Source organism: Anticarsia gemmatalis, chromosome 6 (assembly GCF_050436995.1).
Source record: "Anticarsia gemmatalis isolate Benzon Research Colony breed Stoneville strain chromosome 6, ilAntGemm2 primary, whole genome shotgun sequence".
Classification (NCBI taxonomy): Eukaryota; Metazoa; Arthropoda; class Insecta; order Lepidoptera; family Erebidae; genus Anticarsia; species Anticarsia gemmatalis.
This window is the reverse complement of record NC_134750.1, coordinates 4,861,582-4,882,584: the sequence shown is the minus strand read 5'-3', so window position 1 is coordinate 4,882,584 and position 21,003 is coordinate 4,861,582. Positions and strand designations below refer to the sequence as shown.

Below are 21,003 nucleotides of genomic sequence, written 5' to 3'. Positions count from 1 at the left end.
CGCTTTCATCGCGATGTGATGATGAATATACATACTTATTTAATTCTTACTTTTATTATGAAGAATAAAACTGCCAAATACACGTCTTGTCACGGTCCAGAACGAGGGGAAAATGTTCGTATAATTAATTTGGTTTTCAAACGCGTTATTGCAAAATACACTTATGTATGTATGCACAGGTATGTGTTAACTTTTTCAGTTATGCAAGTAATGTAGATCTTTTGTCGGTAAATTTTTTGTGGTTAAAATATTTGTGTAAAATTATTATGTGTAAATATTACGAAGATGCAAAGTAACATTTGTTTTTAAAGTGGCTTCAATGGGCAAAATCAAAGAAAATTGCTACACTGTTTAGAGGTTTATATGTATTTGATTTCTCATTGGCCTGTTTGTATATGCTTGAGATAGTAAAGTTATTTTATGACCGTCTTTTATTTTTATTCATCTTAATTACTTTCGCTAAAAATATTTATTACTTTACTATAAAGAAAACTATAAATCGCTGATAATTATGAGCTAAATGCATCACTTAAAATTAGAGTTCGTTTTGCGAAAGTTTAAAAAGATTAAATATTTTTTTAAACAGCGATCTACGGTTCGCTAATCTCGTGTATGTCTTAACGGTGGATGCACAGTGCAACGGTGATATTTTGAGCATACGACGACCGGCATCCGACACGACAAGGCTGAAATAGACAACTTGTGACCCACTTCTAACATCGAAGGAAAATGCTCCTTCCGCACTAACAATTAAAGTTAATTATCGCTTGTTCAAAACTGTTATGTAATTCATGAAATACTTTACAACCATTAAAATGTTAAATGAGGGAAATGTCGTCATTGATATTATTTCGGCGTTATTTTGATTCTAAAATGTCCGCTTAGTTATTAATGTGTGTAGCAAACCTCGTTATGGTAGGATTTATGTTCGTTTCTTCCGTAATTATTTTTGAAGTAAAAGAAAACTATTTAATATTGTTTACTATCAGCGGCAATCATACCGGAGAAGTAAAGGGTTACAGAACATACGCTCGGCACGAATCTTAATAACAAAAAAAATTGTAGTTCTATCTTTTGAGTAAACGTGGTTCCCTTTGAAGAGTTTTATAGAATTTGAGCAAACCAAGGTTCACAGCAGTATTTCTTACTTTGTCAAAGTATCGTACCTGTTTGGTGGTCTTAGCGTCAATGTTTTTGACTGCGGGGTACTGCGGCCGGGGCAGTTGCGTGGTCTGGAAGGTGTACTTCCCTGGCGGACGCTGAGGGTCCGGCTGCACCCGCGTGGCTGAAGCAGCCCGAGCGGGCGCCGGATCTGTCCGAGCAGTCTTTGGACGACCATCCTGAAGATAGATGACGAACGAGTTAGAATAACATCAATCATTTTTGAAAATCACAGCCGGGCCCCACCATTTAACGCGCCTTCCAAAACACGAACTGGATATGTATGAGATGGTCACCCAGCACAACCACGGCAAGCGTAGCTTAATCTCAGAGACCGATCAGCGCGGCTGTTGTTGACTTAGTCTGTTACAAGCATGTCTTTTCGCTTATTTAAGTATGATATAAAATAAAATTGACTTTTATTTTAATTTTAAGGTAAATTGGCGAACGTAAGTTTTTGTTGAAGCCAAGGGCCCTTTCAGCTCTACCAAAGAAGACACAACAAAAGTATGTTAGTAGCACTCCTAAACTATAAACAAAACACTGAAGGATATTCTTCAGAGGCGTTTATTGTATATCTTATAAGTAATTCAAGGATTTTGCGTAAGTAGCTACTAACAAAGAGTCATTTAGTAGTATTTATTACAGAGCATTGTGATATACTATCTAGAACTGCTTCGTACAATTTATTGTAACATTGTATGAAATATTCAGTTTGGAAATTATTACACAAGTCACTTTATTATTTGTGTAGCGTAAAATTTAATTATACGCACATATTCAGCGGTTCAAGGGTAAACCACTAGTCCACTTGGTTTTAGACTATACCTTTACGTGTTTAAATAAACAAATTCCATCATCAATATTTACTTATTAGGTATAAGGAAGAAATACTTTCTGTTTTCCCTAGAATAAAATAAAATATTTTAACGATTAATAACCCACTGCAAACGTGTCTTGTTGGAATAAGGGAGGGTCTAAAGCCTCCCTTATTATTTCCTAATACTTTCTTATACTTATTTATTAGGCTTTCCTTATACTTCCTTTTACCTGTATGTAGGTTATAGGCGTTTGAAGAAAACTGTTTAAAATTGTTGCTGAATGTGATGTTACGTAGGTATAACAACAATAACACTTTCACTCAAAGATAATAACGGCAAAAGCAATAAAGTAAAACTCAGGAAAAGTGTTCTCTATTGGACTTTCCTCTGATAGCTACACTTAGGGAAGGTTCATATCTGACGGAACATGCGTCGCCTATTATCGGTCGCGTAACGCCAGAACAGACAAATGTATAGAATAAAACTTGACCGTTCATACTCAACCGATGATGCGTCTTTGCGAATCCCATACTATTTAGGCTACGCCCGCCGCGTCTTTCGTCAGATGTGAACCGTCCCTTAGTAAGTAATTACGATTGTCCACTGGAAAGCTTATAAACTGTTTCAACGTACGCTTTAGAGAGCTCTTATCAAGCGCTCACTAGCTAGTAAATACATAGGTGGATGGTTTCGCCTGAGGGATCAATAGCCTACTCTATTAGATTGGATTTCTAATCGAGAACACGAAGCAACTTAGTTTATTGCTTAGAAAAGCATAGAACGCTAAGGGCTTGATCCCATGTGGAGGTTAGTAAGAGTAACCGAGATCTTAGATTTATAACTTTAGTATGCTATCTTTTATAGTATAGTTATAAGAAGGGCGTTATTTGAAGTTATTTCTGTGATAGTAGTAGGTATAGTACTATCACAGAAATAACTGTAATAATACTGTATTTTTAAGATTTTTCATTTTTATTTGTATGCAGAACTTTGTGTAATAAATAGAAATCCAGATTAAAACCGAAGATAACGTATGAGAAGGACTACCGTTTAAATAACAGTAGTTTCTGAGACAAGGCCTTTCTAGGATAAAGCTAGATATAATATAAATAAAATCTTAGATTCTATCTTTGGAACAACACACCGATATCTACTAACAACATTACTTTACATACAGTAACGTAGCTTTGTCACGAAATCTACAAAGAGTCCTAGATTAAAATACCTAGAACAAATCAAAATCGCATTAAAATCTAGTAATTCATAAGTAGTGCGATTATGTACATTCGGGACTGTCAAGTATCGAAATTTTGACATTTAAAATTACTGCCAAAATATTTTCTACTACACCCGTCAGAGGCGCTGATCAGCGGGCTTATCACTATCTTAGTTGACAGCTAGTGTACGTCAAATTGATGGTCACTATACAATACAATGCTGCTTTGATGTAACGTGTTAATCGCTATATTCTAAGAGAGAAAACAATGTACAGCATAGTGGCTGTCAAATGTTTAACAACTGAGAGACGTGATAGCCCCCCAGATTTTCATACAAAATTTCTAGATGACAGGTTGGTTGTCGGTCATCGATAGTAGTAGAGAATCGAGCTACAGTATTATCTCACCTGTGAAGGGAACTGTTGCGGCTGATAGGTCAATATAACAGTTTGTTTGGTGACGGTCTTGGGCACGCCGGCCGCACCCACGATGGTGGTGACCCCTGTCGACGAGACCTGCGTCGACAGCAGTGGCAGCTGGTTGTAACCAGGACTTGTCGTTTTCTTATCTGAAAGAGATGGACAATGATGTACTACGTTTGTTAGACAGAGACGCGCGTGGTTAATTAAGAAGAATGGAGACGATGCCAATTAGTTAACTTTATATCCTCGTGGAAGTTATGCCTTCTTTGAGAGACCAGACAACCTACTATAGCATCGGGGATTTAGTCGTGTTTTGGAAGCTAGATGCAGGACCGATTGGGAATTAGAATCTGTTAATTACTAGGTAGGTACCTACCTCCTTAGACTAAAATTGGGGGCAACTTAATTGTCTTAAGAAATAAAGGCTGTATGTCTGTCAATGATTTATTTGACTCTTCATAGTAGTAAATAACAACATAATTGCTTCATCAGAATTAAATGGACTAATAAACCAATTGAATACAACAGCAATACACGTATTCATGCTTAATTAAATGTTAGCAGACAATTACACGTATAGACAATAATGTTTTCACCGAAACGGAACGGACGCCATTTGTTGGTAGCGGTCGTTCAAACCGAGCGCTTGCTTTAATCCGATTACGAATACCTACGTCACTTGCTTTAATCGAGTGTAATAAGTATTAGATATACTTGGATACACTTACAAATAACCCGATAGTTCCTGATCGGGTTTCTTTAAACGGATAAGTTTTTATAAAGCGACCGATAGTGAGTAAGGCCATTGTAGCGCGATTCTCTTCTATCGATATCGACGGCCGGCTAGTTCTTGACAAATTTTGTATGAAAATCTAATCAGCGCCTCTAGCAGATGCTGTAGAAATTATTTTATCGAATCGTTTTTATTTTTAAAAAATCGCTATACTGGTTGTAGAATGATATTGTCACACATAAGAATCGCATCGCTTTAAAACTTTCTAAACTTATAAGAAATAGCTAGTTAATATACATTACAATAGCTAATAGAGTCTACTTTCCTACAATGAAAATTTATATCTATCAGAATGACGGTATTTACTAAGATGGGTCACCAATAATACTTTAGTAATGACGATGAAAGAATAGGCCATGAGTCCAAGTACACCTAGGGCTAGTTTAACCTCTTCTAGATAAATATCGGATAGCTTATAACATGGAATTAATACAGTTATTTTCAAACACCTGCCGTCATTTTATCAAACGGACAGTTTACCTGACACTTAAAAGCTGTGAAAAGACCCTTTAGTCTTAAAAGATTGTGAGTAGTGTATTTAGTCTTTACGCGAAGAAAGCGGCGATTGTTATTACCTACTCAGGTTAAATATTACATCCTAATTAATATTATAAATGAAAAAGTTTGTGAATATGAATGGTGTGTGTAAGTAAGTTAGTAGATAATAGAAACTGTCGAAATATAAATACTTATTAAATAAAACAACCACTTTATATTTATATGGAAATTGTTTATATAGACACTAGACAGCTAGAATGAAATAAAAGATGATGAGACCATAATAGTTTCAGCTAAACGATCCACCCACGTCTAATGTGCGTAGAAATCTAGGCTGTTACAATTTATTACATCTATTAAATTACTTATATATAAGTATATTATGATGCTTTCTCTAACATGTTAACAGTGTTTTTATAGTGCTGTTTATCGATGGAATGTTTATTTCTTTATCCTCAATAACTGCTTTTATAAGGAAATGCGTCTGACTAGCACCTTAAAAGACATTGGATCTATCAAGAATCGTCGTTCATGACTCCAATCACGGTCCTACTAATCATTCTATTATAGAATGCCACGTAAGTTAAGGTTCACAAGTTTATTGGTAGAAGTGCTACCCATCCCTATTTTGCAAGGACAGCCCCCAAATCAGTCATATTGTCCCATGTTCTAAAGTTATATTTTCTATTTTTTTAGGTGTGCCCACTTTTTACCCAGAAAAGACGTACATAGTGGGCATATATTCATGCCTTTACCATTCATACTATTTCCACTATTACACATGTTGACCAGACTCACTTTCAGTTGTCTATTATCTACTTATTCTACACTAAATATATCACTAAACGGACGTAGTACATACCTAAAGCATTGTTATTGATGGCGGTCTCCTTATCCTTATGCGTGGCGCCGAAGGCCGGCTCCGCAGCCACGCTCACGTCCGCAACCTTCGCCGTCTTCGCATGCGGTTGCCTGAAACCGAACCTACCGAATGAGATAATACTTATATATAGTAGTATAGAAATATTTAAAGTTATTTCAAGATTCCTCTGTTAGAAACTCTTTTAGGCGTCCCCTTAATTAGTATCTGCAAGTTTGTCCAGTCCTAATCAAAACATTAATGTTAACATACCAAATGCATGCCAAATTAATATAATAATTCATTCTTTAATTCATTTATTCCGATATTTATAAGATAACAGCTGTTGCATGCGTAATTATTGTATCTTTTTATAGTCTAATGCAGACAATCAATGTCGCGACCTGAATATAAACTTGTTTTGAAACGCCTACACAAAATTTAGAGCAACAAATCGCTAGTCGTACATACTAGGCGTTTCAATTCGAAACTGATTTGTATGAACTAATAAGATACAGGATTACTTTCTATTTTAAAAATGTTATTGTTTTTATTATGACATTTCCTTATCATTTACTTTCGATTAGTAAAAGTGACATGAAAGGTACCTGTTAGTGCGTAGCGGTTGTCCGGCGGTTTCCTTACGCGGCCTGGCGAGTGGGGTGGACCGGCCCGATAACACCTCCTCAGGGCGCAAATCCTCTGAAGAACCTGTAGTAAAATGTCGATCGTTTAATATGGACAGTACACCTGTTACGAAAGTATTTACTCGCTCTTACGTCATGCTTGTCTCACCATAAGTGCATATATGGTGTTACAACTTTCGTTTTATGGACTTTAAATTACAGTGATTAAGTTGACCGTTGATTTTGTTATTGATGTTTATAAAAACTTGTTTATTTCAGTGTTCAGGGCACTAAATAAAACTTTAGTAGTACTAATTAGAAGCTTCCAATTTACTACACACCAAGCTACTTGATACCTGGCTACTTAAGCGTAGAGGTCGGACTAACGTACCCATTTTATTCTGTGACTTAACTTAATCCAATTAGTCTCGGAGCTTCCAAGTTTAAATAAAAGCCTTAAAGCTCACCTTAAGTTACCTACAATTTACGTGACTTATATTACTTGGATTCCTTTGAATTAGCAATTGCGAAGTAAAACATTGTAAAAGCGATTCGTAAAGTTTTGCCTTAAAACTTTAGTTCCTAGTACGAACTGGTTTAAACTTTAATTTGCTTACTTTAATTACATAAAGTGGTACAACTACTTGGTATTAGTAAATATCAGGACAAAATTGTGGATTAATAATTCACTAGTAAATTAGTAAGCAATTTTCAATAAGGTAGAACCACAAACAATTTTTCCCTCTTAGTTTTTAAGTAAACGAATCCAAATATCATACACCATACATGTACTTATTCATACCCTTTAAAAAACCTTTATATAGGCTGCTATAGGCCCGGCTATAAAATTACCATTGAGTGAAGAAAAAATCTCTCTACAATTCCTAAAGGCATCTTTCTTGACAGTTCACCTCTACAACGGTTAAAAGTCTAGAGAACGAAAGGAGGGGTAATAAGTTCGTACCTCCGTTTCCATTCTTGTCATGTGCCTTCTGCTTTCTACGCGAGTTGTCATCAGCCCGAGACGTGGAGGCCGGGCGTCGTCGGAAGCCAAACGATGTGGCCACCCCCCGACTTGGCTTGCCGTTACCATTCCCTCCCGCGCTCTTCTCCCTCTTCTTAGCTCCTTTCGACTCAGAGTGACCCTGCGAACAAAGAAATGAGAATATGATTTTTAAGCAATTATTTTTGATAGGTTTTAAAAAACATCCTTAAAAGAATAATAATGCTGAAAAGGATTTTTAGGGAGGACTCATAGCTGGCATAATGATCAATGTGTATCATAAGATGCTATCGAGAAGAGAAAGTTACGAAGAACATCGTCTAATCCTGCCGATAAGAAATAATCTATATTGTGGTTAATTTGCGGAGACTTACAACATGTACAAATTATGTATAATACTGCCAAAGTCCCTACAAACTTGTACTATCGAAATGTCTTTTTTTAGCGAAACAAATAAACAGTTGTAACTTCACGTGCAAATCGCGTACAGAATTAAGATTTGATGCGTTTTTATTTATTAAATTTAAATCCACGGTGACTTTGCTACGGTCGGGTCTCGTCTTGGGTGTTTAACTTAGCGTGTCCTGTCATGCAATGCTTATTTGCGATTTTACTGAGAACGCTTAGACATTTAGAGCCTTACTGTTAAACGGTTAGAGAGATATTCAACTTTGAAGAGATGATTATAGCTTGTACTTAAAAGACAAAACTTTGGGTACACACAAACTATAAGCCGACAATTTAGTAAGAGCGAAACGAACAGTTTTCCAGAATAAAATGAATATTTTTGTGTATTTGCTTAATATTTGTATCTAACAGATCCTTAATTGTTAAATTTTACACCTGCGCCAGGCCAACAAAACCTTGCATAGAATAGAAGGCTCTCTACAGTCTCTACTAAGAATTTTGTGTTAAATCAACTGTAGCTAGTCTAAGTCCTTGCACGAAACACTGCTCAAATGCAAAGTTCCACTATAATATCGTATGTATCGTCCGTAATAAAAGCTAAGGATGTTTTTTAGCTTGCCACACTCACAGGCGAAATATTTTAATCACAGAAAGGATTCATAGCTGTCAGCCAGATCTGTAAAAGTTTTTCAGGATGTATCTTAGTATGATTATAACTGCTATAACTATGGAAACTTAAATTTTAGTTCTTCTACGTTTTACTTCTATGTTTGTAAGCAGTGTAATTATTGGTTCGTTATAGTTAAACATTGGCATAGACTGAAAACTATTCTAGTTAAATGCAATTAAAAGAGGAACGACTTTTTCAATTTGTGTGCCAATTAACTAAAGAACTAAAGCGCTTCACCTTGACCTAAAGCAATTAGAATAAGAGCGAACAAGAAAGACGACATTCGTAATGAAACGCCCCTTATTATTTTTAAAAATCTTACTGAATGTGGAATTAAAGCAGCGTTGCGGCTTTTTTAATTTTCATTTTAATTTCCTAAAGAAAGAAAATTAATAGCATCTTAAAATTAGCATAGTACTTAAGTAACTTAACTGGAAAACTGCGTATTACGATAACAGAGAAGAATATTCTTCCGTTGTAATAAGCCTACTCAACTGTATAAGAATAAGAAAAATCAGTGTTTTCTACGTCAGAAGTGTCAGAAGCGTAGCATTTTTTAGCTATCCACTCTTTCAAACCAAATAGAGATGAGTCCATCAAAATTGAATTTTAATCAATGTATTGGATGACGTATCTTTTTAAACTATCATTAATTGTTTTTAGCAATTGGCAAGAGTACTAAAGCTTGATTACGATTCAATCATTAATCAAAACTTTCCTTTCCACGATTTTACAACTAAGTATTCCCTCATTTCGCTTTACGTACCTTGCAAGTCCTAATATTATTAATTTAATTTAATTGAATTTATATAATTAAATACACAGATAGTTCATAACATAATCTAACACATAGGACATTTTTTACCACGGAAAATCTTTTCACGCGGACGAAGTCGCGGGCGGCAGCTAGTGAATAATAATATACAGTTTGCGTGCACTATCTATAAAGGTTAATTACGGTATAATAATTTATAAGTCACCTATCTGATTGAATTTTCAATTAAATTAAAATGAATACATGTATTTATCACTACAACATAAAAAGACGCTTTCCGCGTCTGTCCCTATGTAAGTATGCATGCTTAGATCTTTAAAACTACACAACGGATTTTGATGCGGTTTTTTTATTAGATAGAGTAATACCATAGAAAGGTTATGTGTAAAAATTGTAAAGGCTTTTTTGTAAACTGTTTAAACCGAGCGAAACTGGGGCGGGCCGCTAGTTAATAATAATATAATATGTATAAATTATAATAGCATAGAATAGTCGTCGATGTTTTAGGTATAACCACTATTATGTGACAAGGTTAAACCGTCACCTTTTGTACTAGTCGATTAGATTGCTTGTAAAGATATAGAAAACTAACTACACTATTAATAACTTTGTCACGAATAATTTTGACCTTAAATTAAAATCTACAAAATAAAAATATTGTTAATCTCATTATAATACTATAAAAATTAAATCGATTATGAAATATATTTGACTATAAAATCCTTAAATCCCATATCCGCAACTTATTTACTTAATATTTTACATTATATAAAAGCATTTAAATATATCTCAATCCTAATTAATAAAATAAATTTTAGTCGTTGTACCAAGTAGAGTCTTCTCTGTAACTGCAATAATATTATTTAAACTAAAGAGTATTTTTTATACAAAGAGATTATATATCAAAAGTCACATAACCCTGTCAGATAGTAAAACTTCGAAACCCACCAATTGACACTAACCAGCTAGAAGCATTAAACGATCAGAAAAGAAAACATTTGAACAGTTTCAACATTTCGGACATCAGTACCTCGATTCTCTACCACTATCGACTACCGACAACCGGCTAGCTATCGACATTTGACATTTAGAATGTACTGCCAAAATGTTCCCTACGACACCCTTCAGAGGCGCTGATCAGATTTTCATACAAAATTTCTCGATGACAGTTCGGTGGTAGGTAGTCGATAGTAGTAGAGAATCGAGCTACAGTATTTCGAAAGACAGATTGAAAAGCTGCATAATTTTGATAGGTCAAAACATTGTATTGAACGTACTAAACAATATGTTGGTTGTGCAATGTACTATGTTTATGATAGCCACATAGCCTTGAGGTGCTTTGACGTGCCTTGGGTGACGACATCAGGACATTTTTGGTATCTCGCTTCCGTTCTATAGTTGCAGTCATGCTAGAGAGCCTTGGTATGTAAAATTTATCTAGATTCTAATTTATTGCGTGTATATTTAAACTAAAATAGCTGTATGTTGTTGATGATGTTCTAAATTCTGAATTGTATATACCCGCGACAGTAGTAAAACTTCCAGACGAGGCTCTCTACTAACTTGTTGAACTATATTCTTTTGATACAGCTAAGAGTTGACCTGACCGCCTACTTCTGATTTACTTTACATACTAGTCCGCCTAACCCAGCAGGTTCCGTTTAGAATGTAATTTTGTCAAACAGCGCAAAAACCTGCAGTTTATTATCATCGAAAAAACATAGCGAAACGATTCGGAATAAGTCTCGGAGATTTAAAAAGCTTTTTATTATTCACTTCGCACATTTTTTATGTGATTCGCATCTTAATTATTCGATAACTCACGGATTAGTTACAAAAGTTTTTTAGTTTGAGTCACGATCCTGCTGATTCCGTTATCCTCGTAAATTCAAAATTTCACAAATGGCCGCACTATATTATATTCTATTCACAGAGCTGCTTTTTAATCTTTTAGTAATAAAAATCTTTTTATTGGATTTTCTTTGTGTAGTTACAAAGACGAGGATCAATTTTATTTTTTATACCAATTCCCGAATTTGATTGCTACGTGCGTCCGAGTCGTGATAACCGGTTGACTGACATCATCCCGGATTCAATTTAACTTAATGGTATGGTAACCATATCGAGTAAAACCGAGGTATGGGTTTATGGTTGAGTACATTTTAATTGACTTGTCTTTCCTGTCGTTAGGAACAATTGATTGTAGAATCTAGGATCAAGCAAACGTTTGTCAACTTTAAAATAATCACAGGCAAACTTTTATTTAACTTTACAATTTCATTTTAGTCTCAAAACATACCTACAGTATAAGTAAATGCATTCAGCTGTTCAAGATAAGTTTTATACTTATACACATATTGTTGAACCTGGTTGTACACTTATCTATATAAGTATGAATTTAGAAGTATATAAGTAGGTATGTTTATATGGTTACCATAGTTTAAGCTCTTCTTAGTTTGGAATCAAATGACCGTGTGTTTTGTCCAATGATATTTATTATATTATTGTTCTAATGAACCCGATAGCGTAGACTTCACACTCAAACCAGTTGTAACAAACGCATGCTGATAGCGTTTCGGCATATGTCAGAACAAATCATGATGTATCATTACGGTTCCCATACAAACACATACAAACAAGTAGGATATAGAGCCAGTAGATTACAAATCAATGGTAATGTTTGTACCACGGTACCACATAGGGCTGTTGTAACAACTCTATTTTGCATACTGATCGAAGATTACTTGCGTATGTTCTAAAATATGGCGATGACTGGTTACATACAATATTTTTTTATATCTATACTAATATTATAAAGCTGAAGAGTTTGTTGGATTGTTTGTTTGTTTGTTTGTTTGAAAGCGTATTCTCAGGAACTACTGGTCCGATTTGAAAAATTATTTCAGTGTTAAATAGCCCATTTATCGAGGAAGGCTATAGGCTATATATAATCACGCTACGACCAGTAGGAGCTGAGTACCAGTACAAAATATTACAAAAACGGGGAAAATTTTAACCCATTTTCTCTCATGTGACGAAAGCGAAGTTGCGCGGGTCAGCTAGTACTGAATAGAATGAAAGCTACGTTTTGATAGCAAATTTTTTACGAGTACTCTTTTGATGCGGAAGATGTCGCGAGGAGAGGCCAGTGTGATAATTATTTAATAAGATAGTGCTTTATTAAATCAATATTGAAATGGACTTCATTACTGATTTAATTATTTAATGTGGCTAAATTTATAAGCGATTTTAATTATATGCTGACTGAATTTCTCTTCTGCTACGATGAATGGAAGACAGATTAGTGCCCTTAACGTGTTATGTAAGAACTATTCAATAACTAAATTATGAAAAAAAGGATATATACCTAATCTTTCTTTCATGGCAACTCTAACATTATTATTTTATAAAGAAGCATTTGTTATTACGAACTTGATAAACCAGTATCGCAGCGAAGACAAAAATTATATTAGAAAATATATAAAACGTTGGTTAGATAGTAATTGGCCGTGTTTGAACATTTACGATTGAAACAGCTTGCGCTGAGAATGATGTTGACGATTAACTTCAAATGCAATAATGTACACCTTTAATACTGTAATAGATTGCTATACAACGCAATCAATTTTAATTACAAAGAATATTACGCATCTCATTCCCAACTACATTTGAATAAGACAGCGTTTCTCATAAACGTTCCGAATGTAATTACGCATTGATAAACATCTATCTATTTAGAAAATCTATTAAAAACTTTCCCACCTTTTGTATACAAACAAAATCGATGTGAACAAGTGGATGCAATGAGATTCAGTATGTATCGCATTGAATTCCCGCGTACAATGGAGCCGTATCTCACAAAACGGAGCAGTAAAAGTACACTTGAATAATATCAGCTGCGATAGATTGCTGCCATTACACTTCGAGGCTCATACAATAGCTTTTCAAATACGATTTGTATGACGTGCCGCGCTCAGATCGAGATCATTTAATTTGTCAGCCCTTTCGCATAAAAACGAACAATGTAAACAGCGAAAGTTGCTTCTAGAATATCAACAATAGATACTTTATTCGGAACTACGAAACTACCTATTGTAGTACAGCACCCACATGTTTTAATGGTTTTATGTTTCTCAAACTCCTCAAATGGGTTTGGAGAAAGTTTGTATTTGAAAACCTTTTCTAGATATGGAAATCGGCTACATTAAGATCGCTGATATTAAAAAATTTGTTGCAGTAGGTTTCTAAAAGTCAAAATCTAGGCGTGTTGGTTAGTGGAGGTCGTCGGGTGTCCAGCTCGTGTGGCATGTGGATAACTTTATGTATAAACAATTATGGATAAACGTGATAAGTAACCCCTAAATTGGGGCAACCGCGAGGCGTGCGACTTGCGGTGCATGCTTCGGCAGTTATCTTGCTGCAGTTGTTGCACGGCGCCAAGCGGAGGAGAGGACACCCGTGGTGGTTTAGTGGGTATGCTCGCCCTTGTGCCGGGAGAGTCCCACATAACAATGTACTCCACCCAGGGTGTAGGTGTATGCATATAAAAAATCCCCACGTCAAAGAAAAAAAGGCGTGTTGGTTGGCACACAGAGAGAAAATTCGGTCTAAGTAGGTATAATATTATTAAACATGCCAAGAAACTCGAGATCACTCCGCACACGTGACAGTGGCTCAGACGTCGCAGAAGGCGTACATTTTTATTAAAGTAAAGGTAATAAGGTAGTAGGTAGCTTGTAGTAGTTAGTCTCGGGATGCAATTGAGTGACGACCACAAGCCGGCCACAAACGGACACTCGGTGCCCGCCGCAACCTGCGCCGTGCGCGCACGCATCCCATGCACCGTTATGAACAAGAAATACTCTATAATATTTTTCTGTATACAGGATCTATGAGTGAAGATAACGCAAGCCCATGTACAGAATTCGTTCAAGGTTGAAACAAACACATCTCTCTAATTATTCTGGGACAACGTAAAACCATTTTATTTCTTAGTATTGTATCTGAGAATAACAGGCATATGTGTATTAGTATAATCAAATTTTAAGTGCCAAAAAAGCTCTACGGAGAATGACATAAAATAAATAATTTTAAATATTCTTTTTCTATTCTATTCTTTTATGTCTTCTATTATGGTATTGAAGACTATGCCGATGATTCCAATATTTAGGTTGACTGAAAGATAAATTATTGAATTTGTTCGTATTCCCTTGGAACCGAATCGTAAGTAATTGCACTACAAATGAAAAAAAGGTAACACAGAAAATTCTTATGGTAATCTCTCAGACTGTTTTCGACCTTAAAAGAAGTAGGATTATCGTTTTTGTAAGCTTCTCTAACAATAGTCTTGTAGAATGAATGATGTGAAGTGTGCTCTTGTCTTTGAACAATGTCACCGAGAGAGAGCTATTGACGGCTCGTGATCGATAGCTTTGCGATCACTCTGTGTGCGCGGCCTTGTTGTGAACAACACACTCTATTTGTCTCGGCTATAATACGACAGGTTATTAGTGAATTTACTGCACAAGTATTTCAATAAGACGATGGAAAATCTCTACTTTTAATCCAGTATACACGTACATTTTATTAAATGGAAGAAGTATTCTGCAGCGCCAGCACGATTCTCTACTACTATCGACTCTATCGAGTATCGGCAACCAGCTAGCTATCGAGAAATGTTGTATGCAAACCGAATTGGCGCCTCTAGCGAGGAAGGCGAAGGAACAATTTTTGCAGTACATTTAAAATGACAAATTCTCGATACTCGTTAGAAACTTCTGTAGAGAATCGCGCTATAGATAACAATCTCTAAAAATATTAAATAAATTATTCTTACAATGAAAACAATTTGTCTAAATTTGTAATCAAACATTACGTGTTCGACATCATTACAAAAACGAGCTCGCATTCACGCGTTTCTACAAGCAATAAAAAGTTAAAAATGAAGCAGAGGCAATGCAGTTTGTAAATGCAGGCAGGCATTTGGCTCCGTGCCACACGAACTTTTGAACTTTGCAAATAAATTACAATATTTGGCTGTATTTATTTTGTTTCATAATTTTCTGGCACGTTTCGTCCTTGATTTAACTGAAATATGAAACAGGGATATCTAGATACAAATAGATACTAAATATTTTTTACGGAGTTTCCTTTTGAGAATAGAGAACGTTGACTTGGGTCGAAAAAAATGAAAAATGATAGCGTTACAGCGTCATTTAAACACTTTGAATGCTCGCTTTACTGTCCACACAATCAAATTTGAATGAATGATAAATAATCCTACTAATATTATAAATGCGAAAGTTCGTGAGTATGTACAGATGTTTGTTACTCTTTCACCAAAAAGCTACTGGACGGATTTTTATGAAATTTGGTACACAGATAGTTTATAACCTGGATTAACATAAAGGAAACTTTTTACTACGGGAAATCTATTCACGCGGTCGAGGTCACGAGCGGAAGTTAGTATAGCATAATTTCAGAGGCCCTCTAATCATTACTCCTTTATAATAATTATTTTGTTCTTACATGTTCCCTTTAGTGTAAAGCATACTGGCCCTTATCCACTGACAGTTGGTATGGCCGTGCACGTAACGGCTCTCACATTCTTAGCTGTAATAAATTGATGGTGTTTAGCGAACGTCTTACAAACTGTTCCCGGTATAATGTGGATAATATACGAACTAAATACTACAAATTTACCTTTAACATAGGTAATAACTAACTGTAAATCTAGCGGATTTCCCAGTCTTGGTATAGTACAATTTGTCCCATTAATTCCATTTTGTTTGGAATTTTGATCCCAAACATACAAACTTTGTCGCGACAGTAACATAATTATGTACATTACAAAAAGAATTATCTAATTAAGTTTAGTTCTTCAAAAGTTATTCTGTACATACATTTCGGAGATTCATTTTTATTTATATAGGTCATTGTGTGCTAATTAGCAAGAGAATACATGTGTAAATAAACTTATGACTTGAGTATTTTTATAAATACTATATCCAAGGAAACTTTTAATAAATACTTCTACAATTATTGCTAAGTTATGTTAATTTATGTCACTTGTTCTAGGTCTGATAGCCATTGTTATAATGACTATTCGACAGAATTCACGATTGAAATGAAATAGGGGATAAAAATGGTAAAAGAAAAGGAGGAATCAAAGTTTTTGTCAAAAGTACGGGCGGTGGAGAGATGGTTTGGTTTTCAGAGTGATATTAAATGGACCACATCTGCAATTGTGCTTGCATTCCATGCCCTAGCTGCCTACTGGTGTTATAATTATGCCTTTCCTGCGAAATGGCAGTCCGTTGTGTTCGGTAAGATTGTTTATATTTTATAAGTAACGTTTTTTAGTCAGGTAAAGTTTCGACTTTGAAAACTTATTGTTGAAAAATTAATGATATTAATTAAAAAAGGTATCGTAAACCTCAAATAATGATCACGTCTAAGATCGTTTTAGAGATATTATATGGGTACGAGTAGTAATATTTTAAAACGTATTATTTTACATTTGTAAATATCTCTTTGGTATATTTTCAGGATATCTTATGTATGTGTTTAGTGGGTTCGGTATCACCGGTGGAGCTCACAGATACTGGACTCATCGGGGGTTTAAAGCAGCTACCCCTTTACGAGTCATATTTTTATTAGGCTTCGCGTCCGCCAATCAGGTACTTTGTAACTGCATTTGATAAAAAGTGTAATTCTACGGAAATTTATCTATTTTTCAGAAATTTGGGTCACAAGATGATATTTTTGAGTTTTTTTTTACTTTTACCCCAAAGTTAATAATCTTAATAACATGAATTACTCTACAGTTGTATCATTATTAAGTACAAAAACTACGACTTTTATGGTTACGTCAGTCTAAAATTCAGTTTATCATCAGGACTTATAAAAATGAAGAAATCATATTTTTTTTACAGAATACCTTATACCAATGGGTCCGCAATCATCGTATCCATCACAAATACAGTGACACGGAAGCAGATCCTCACAACATCAATCGAGGGTTCTTCTTCTCACACATCGGCTGGCTTCTCATGAAGAAGAAGCCAGAAGTCGTCAGCAAATTCAGCAAAATTGATATGTCTGACATTGAAAATGATCCACTTATTACTTGGCATACCAAGTAAGTAACAAGGGAACCTTATCTCCGTAAGCTTGGCTGGTTTTTATTCTGCGTACTCAGATAAAAAGATTCCCTCTTAACCGAAAAGGTAGAAAACTAATCGCTTGGAAACGCGGTGGAAAAATATTTGGGAGAATAAATGGCGAAAAAGGCGGATTATCGTTATGAAATACGCGTCCCACATATTAGGGTTATGTCTGAAACTGACATAACAAATCAACCGAATTGTTTGCAAAAAATATCTACATTTCTCATGCTTGAATACCCTAGCCAGTTTTCGTCCCTAGAAATAGACGATAAGTGGCACAGGTGTATGAAATACACTCACGTTTCGCCAATAACAATGTTGGTCCCTTCCAACGAGGGGCGAGCCTATCATAATTTATCGGCCGCAGAAGAAAACTAAAAAAAATACTGGTAAATAGTACTTCTACTTCTTCTTCATCAAAATAATACCTATTTTATTTCAGATATGTGGATATAATAAATCCGTTAGCGTGCTTTGTGTTTCCAACGCTTGCCAACATGGCGCTGATCGGTGAGGGCTGGCGCGCGGCAGTAGCCTGGCAGTGTTTCATCAGACTCATGGTGGTCTACCACGTGGAACTGACCGTCAACAGTCTGGCACACAGTGCCAAGTTTGGCTATGAATTTAGACCTTATAATAGGCAAGGTTTTAGTTCCATAATAATATGCGTTAAAATAATTAGTGGAATTTTAAAACAGATTTAAGCTGTAGTAGACTGGTATGCCACCTCAAAGATTTCAGATCTCAGAGATCAGAGATCCTCAGACAGTCGTGCACTTCAGCACGACGTATTTAAATAATCACAAATAATAGGTAATTCCACCCCGTCCCTCATTTCGGGAGGAGCCCTGAGCCCAGCAGTGGGACAGTAATAGGTGAAAAAAAGTAATACGTAATAAATTAAGAATTCCCAAGAAGAGTTGACATCAGACGGGCAGCTGGTCGTAAAAACATCAGCCAAATCTCTTGACAGCATGATTTTGAGAAAGAAACAATGTAAAAAACGTGAAATAAGGACGTAACAAAGCAAATTACTTTCGTTATCACAATTTAAAAATTATATTACAGAAACATAAAACCTGTAGAAAACGGCTTAGTTTCTGCGCTGACCGGTGGCGAGGGATGGCACAACTATCATCACGCCTTCCCTTACGACTACAAGGCAGCAGAATGGGCTCGAACCTTTGACTTTACCACTCACCTACTCCACTGGGTCGAGACGTTTGGCTGGCTGACGGACAAGAGAGAAGCCTCCAAAGACATGATACAAAGTTACATTAACAGACAAGCGGGAACCGAACAAAAAGACATTATTGAAGAAGCATCTTATTAAAATGTTAATATAAAGAAATATACATACAAATGCGTTAATTTTTCTTTTTAAATTATACTTTAATCTGTTAAATTACTCATTGCAAATACTGATTGTTTATGTAGGCATTTACGACATTTGTATAATGAAACCGTGTGGAATAACATAAATGATTGTAGAAATTATAGATTTTCATAACTTTTTTATTTGTTTGGCTATTTTATTTGGAGGACAAATCCGGCTGTCAAATAAGAGGCCTCACTAGATGGGATATTGTAGTGAATTTATGAGATAAAATACAGTACCAAAGTTATTACAATATGTTTCCTTTTTCTGACCCTGCATCGCCGTGGAGAACTTTTTGATAACAAAATCAAATAGCACCTCTGTCTCAAACCGGAATAGATATATTTTTGCGACGTCCTACTTAAAAAATACTCACCAACATTATTTGAATACCCGCAGACAGATTTACAGAGATTTTAATCAATAATCACATGCTAGGCTTAGAGTGGATGCAAACTAGTAATTTGCTTATCAATTGAGCTCATCGGCTAGCGACATTTATAATTAGGACTCCGATATATTATTATATCAAACTGCAATGTCATTAAGACCCTGCAATTTGGAATATCTCAAGATTCTGCGTAACGCTCTCTTCGCCGTTATTTTCATGAACATTTTCAAAAACAGGTACCTAGTCCAAAGAGTGGCTGAATGGTATTTAAACTAAACATTTCCGTTGTTTCATCTGGAGGTAACGTGTTGTTCCTGATTCTGGCTGACTTTTGAAGCCATTATAGTTTTTGGAACATTTAAAACAACTTGCACATTATAGACCTATGAATGTTAACTATCAGTAATAAAAACGTGCATTTCGAAACATGGAAGCACTCTTCTAATACTTATCAGTTTTTCATCTACAGTAGCGCAATTCTCTACAGACGGCATAGTCGGGTAGCAAGTTTGACATTTCAAATGTACATAATAGTTCTTGTGGGCCCGATAGAGGCGCTAAACAGATTTTCTTGCAAAATTTCTCGATAGCTAGCCGATTATCGAAAGTAGATAATGGTAGAGAATCGAGCTACTGTAACAAAAACGTGCATTTCGAAACATGAAAGTTCATAAAACTTTTTACAGTTTCATAATTTCAAAGGTTACAGTGATAGAATAAGTAAAAGAATGAAATATGAATTTCGACTATTGACTGCAACTAGGCTTAAATATTTTTGGTTAAAGGTATATTGTAAAATAGAAGAACTATTATAACCCTAAAGTTGACATCGCCACTTCATGTATTTAAAATAACTATGAATATTAATTACAATTCCTAGTAGTGTAGTAGTAGTAGTAGTAGTATTATTGTTAGAATTATGCATGTCATTCTTAATAGTACATTTATAGTTTAAGGGTTATTCTGCAATGAAAATTCTAGGTAGTTTTTAAGAAAAATGTGGCGTTGTGATAATTTCTTGTGTGGTCAAAGTCTTTAATTATATTTTACGCACGTAACAGTTTTGGAGAGGCTGCATAGTTTCCGACTAGAAGAAATCAAAAAATCAGCACCAAGATAAGAATATCGGTAGAGATATTATTGTTACTAATATGCGTATTTTTTTGTTTTAAAAATGTTGGAAAGTTTAAGAGAACTCATCAAGGCGTATAAAAGTCCTCCAACAGCTATTAGGGTTCATGTCGTTGACGGTCGATTTATCACCAGTTTCCATTATACGACCACGCACAAGTACCGCTCAGTCCCCAGGGCCACCGAATCACAATATAAGAGCTATCACGTAAATCAAGATATTCTGAAAAGGGCTCGCTTAATTTTACACAAAGGAAATTCAAGGCTAAGTTTTACCAATCTTTTTTTATGTTAATGATTCGTTATCTTTGTTAAGTTCCTAGCGATTCTTTGTAGTTGGTACTATCGAGTACAGAGAGTTAAACACTTAAAATGAACTGCAAAGATAGTTCCAACGGCACCCGCTTGAGGCGTTGATTAGACAGTGGATAATGGTAGAAATTCGTGCTACAGTAGCGCCGAGTGTCTTCTATTAGCGACTATCAACAACCGGCTAGCTATCGAGGAATTTTGTATAAAAAAAATGTCTCCGCCTCTAGCGGGCGCCGTAGGAACTATTATTTCAGTACATTTTAAATATCAATTTCTCGATACTCGATAGTACCGACTTTACTGCGCTACTGATCATAATAATTATTCCATCATTGTAATGTTTTGTGTAAATTTAAGCCTGTAATGAGAA

The 21,003-nt window shown here is 35.3% G+C and overlaps 2 protein-coding genes across 6 annotated transcripts in view; one reads left to right on the top strand and one right to left on the bottom strand.

Moving 5' to 3' along the window:
* The window catches only part of LOC142973561 (uncharacterized), a 104,255-nt gene that overhangs the window by 38,996 nt on the left and 44,256 nt on the right, over positions 1–21,003 (bottom strand). For 4 of the 5 annotated variants that reach the window (XR_012959512.1, XM_076115392.1, XM_076115389.1 and 1 more), the window contains 5 exons: positions 7,362–7,542; positions 6,380–6,482; positions 5,775–5,896; positions 3,607–3,767; positions 1,167–1,340 (listed from right to left, as the gene is read on the bottom strand). Coding sequence is in view for 4 of the 5 variants with exons in the window: in XM_076115392.1 (XP_075971507.1) it covers positions 1,167–1,340; positions 3,607–3,767; positions 5,775–5,896; positions 6,380–6,482; positions 7,362–7,542 (741 nt within the window). In the remaining variant the exon portion in view is untranslated. The remainder of the gene's footprint in view (positions 1–1,166; positions 1,341–3,606; positions 3,768–5,774; positions 5,897–6,379; positions 6,483–7,361; positions 7,543–21,003) is intronic. The other variant, XM_076115390.1, reaches the window with a different exon arrangement.
* Positions 16,292–19,054, top strand: LOC142973866 (acyl-CoA Delta-9 desaturase-like). The gene is made up of 5 exons (XM_076115887.1): positions 16,292–16,578; positions 16,802–16,932; positions 17,188–17,393; positions 17,864–18,061; positions 18,490–19,054. Exons 1-5 carry the CDS (start codon positions 16,398–16,400, stop codon positions 18,752–18,754), a joined length of 981 nt encoding a protein of 326 aa, XP_075972002.1. The 5' UTR covers positions 16,292–16,397; the 3' UTR covers positions 18,755–19,054.

What these genes read in the sequence shown, in the direction of transcription:
- LOC142973866 (XM_076115887.1), top strand. Translation starts at nt 16,398, where the DNA reads ATGGTAAAAGAAAAGGAGGAATCAAAGTTTTTGTCAAAAGTACGGGCG. An exon ending in ATGGCAGTCCGTTGTGTTCG is followed by an intron (nt 16,579 to 16,801) that starts GTAAGATTGTTT and finishes GTATATTTTCAG; the next exon opens with GATATCTTATGTATGTGTTT. An exon ending in CTTATTACTTGGCATACCAA is followed by an intron (nt 17,394 to 17,863) that starts GTAAGTAACAAG and finishes ATTTTATTTCAG; the next exon opens with ATATGTGGATATAATAAATC.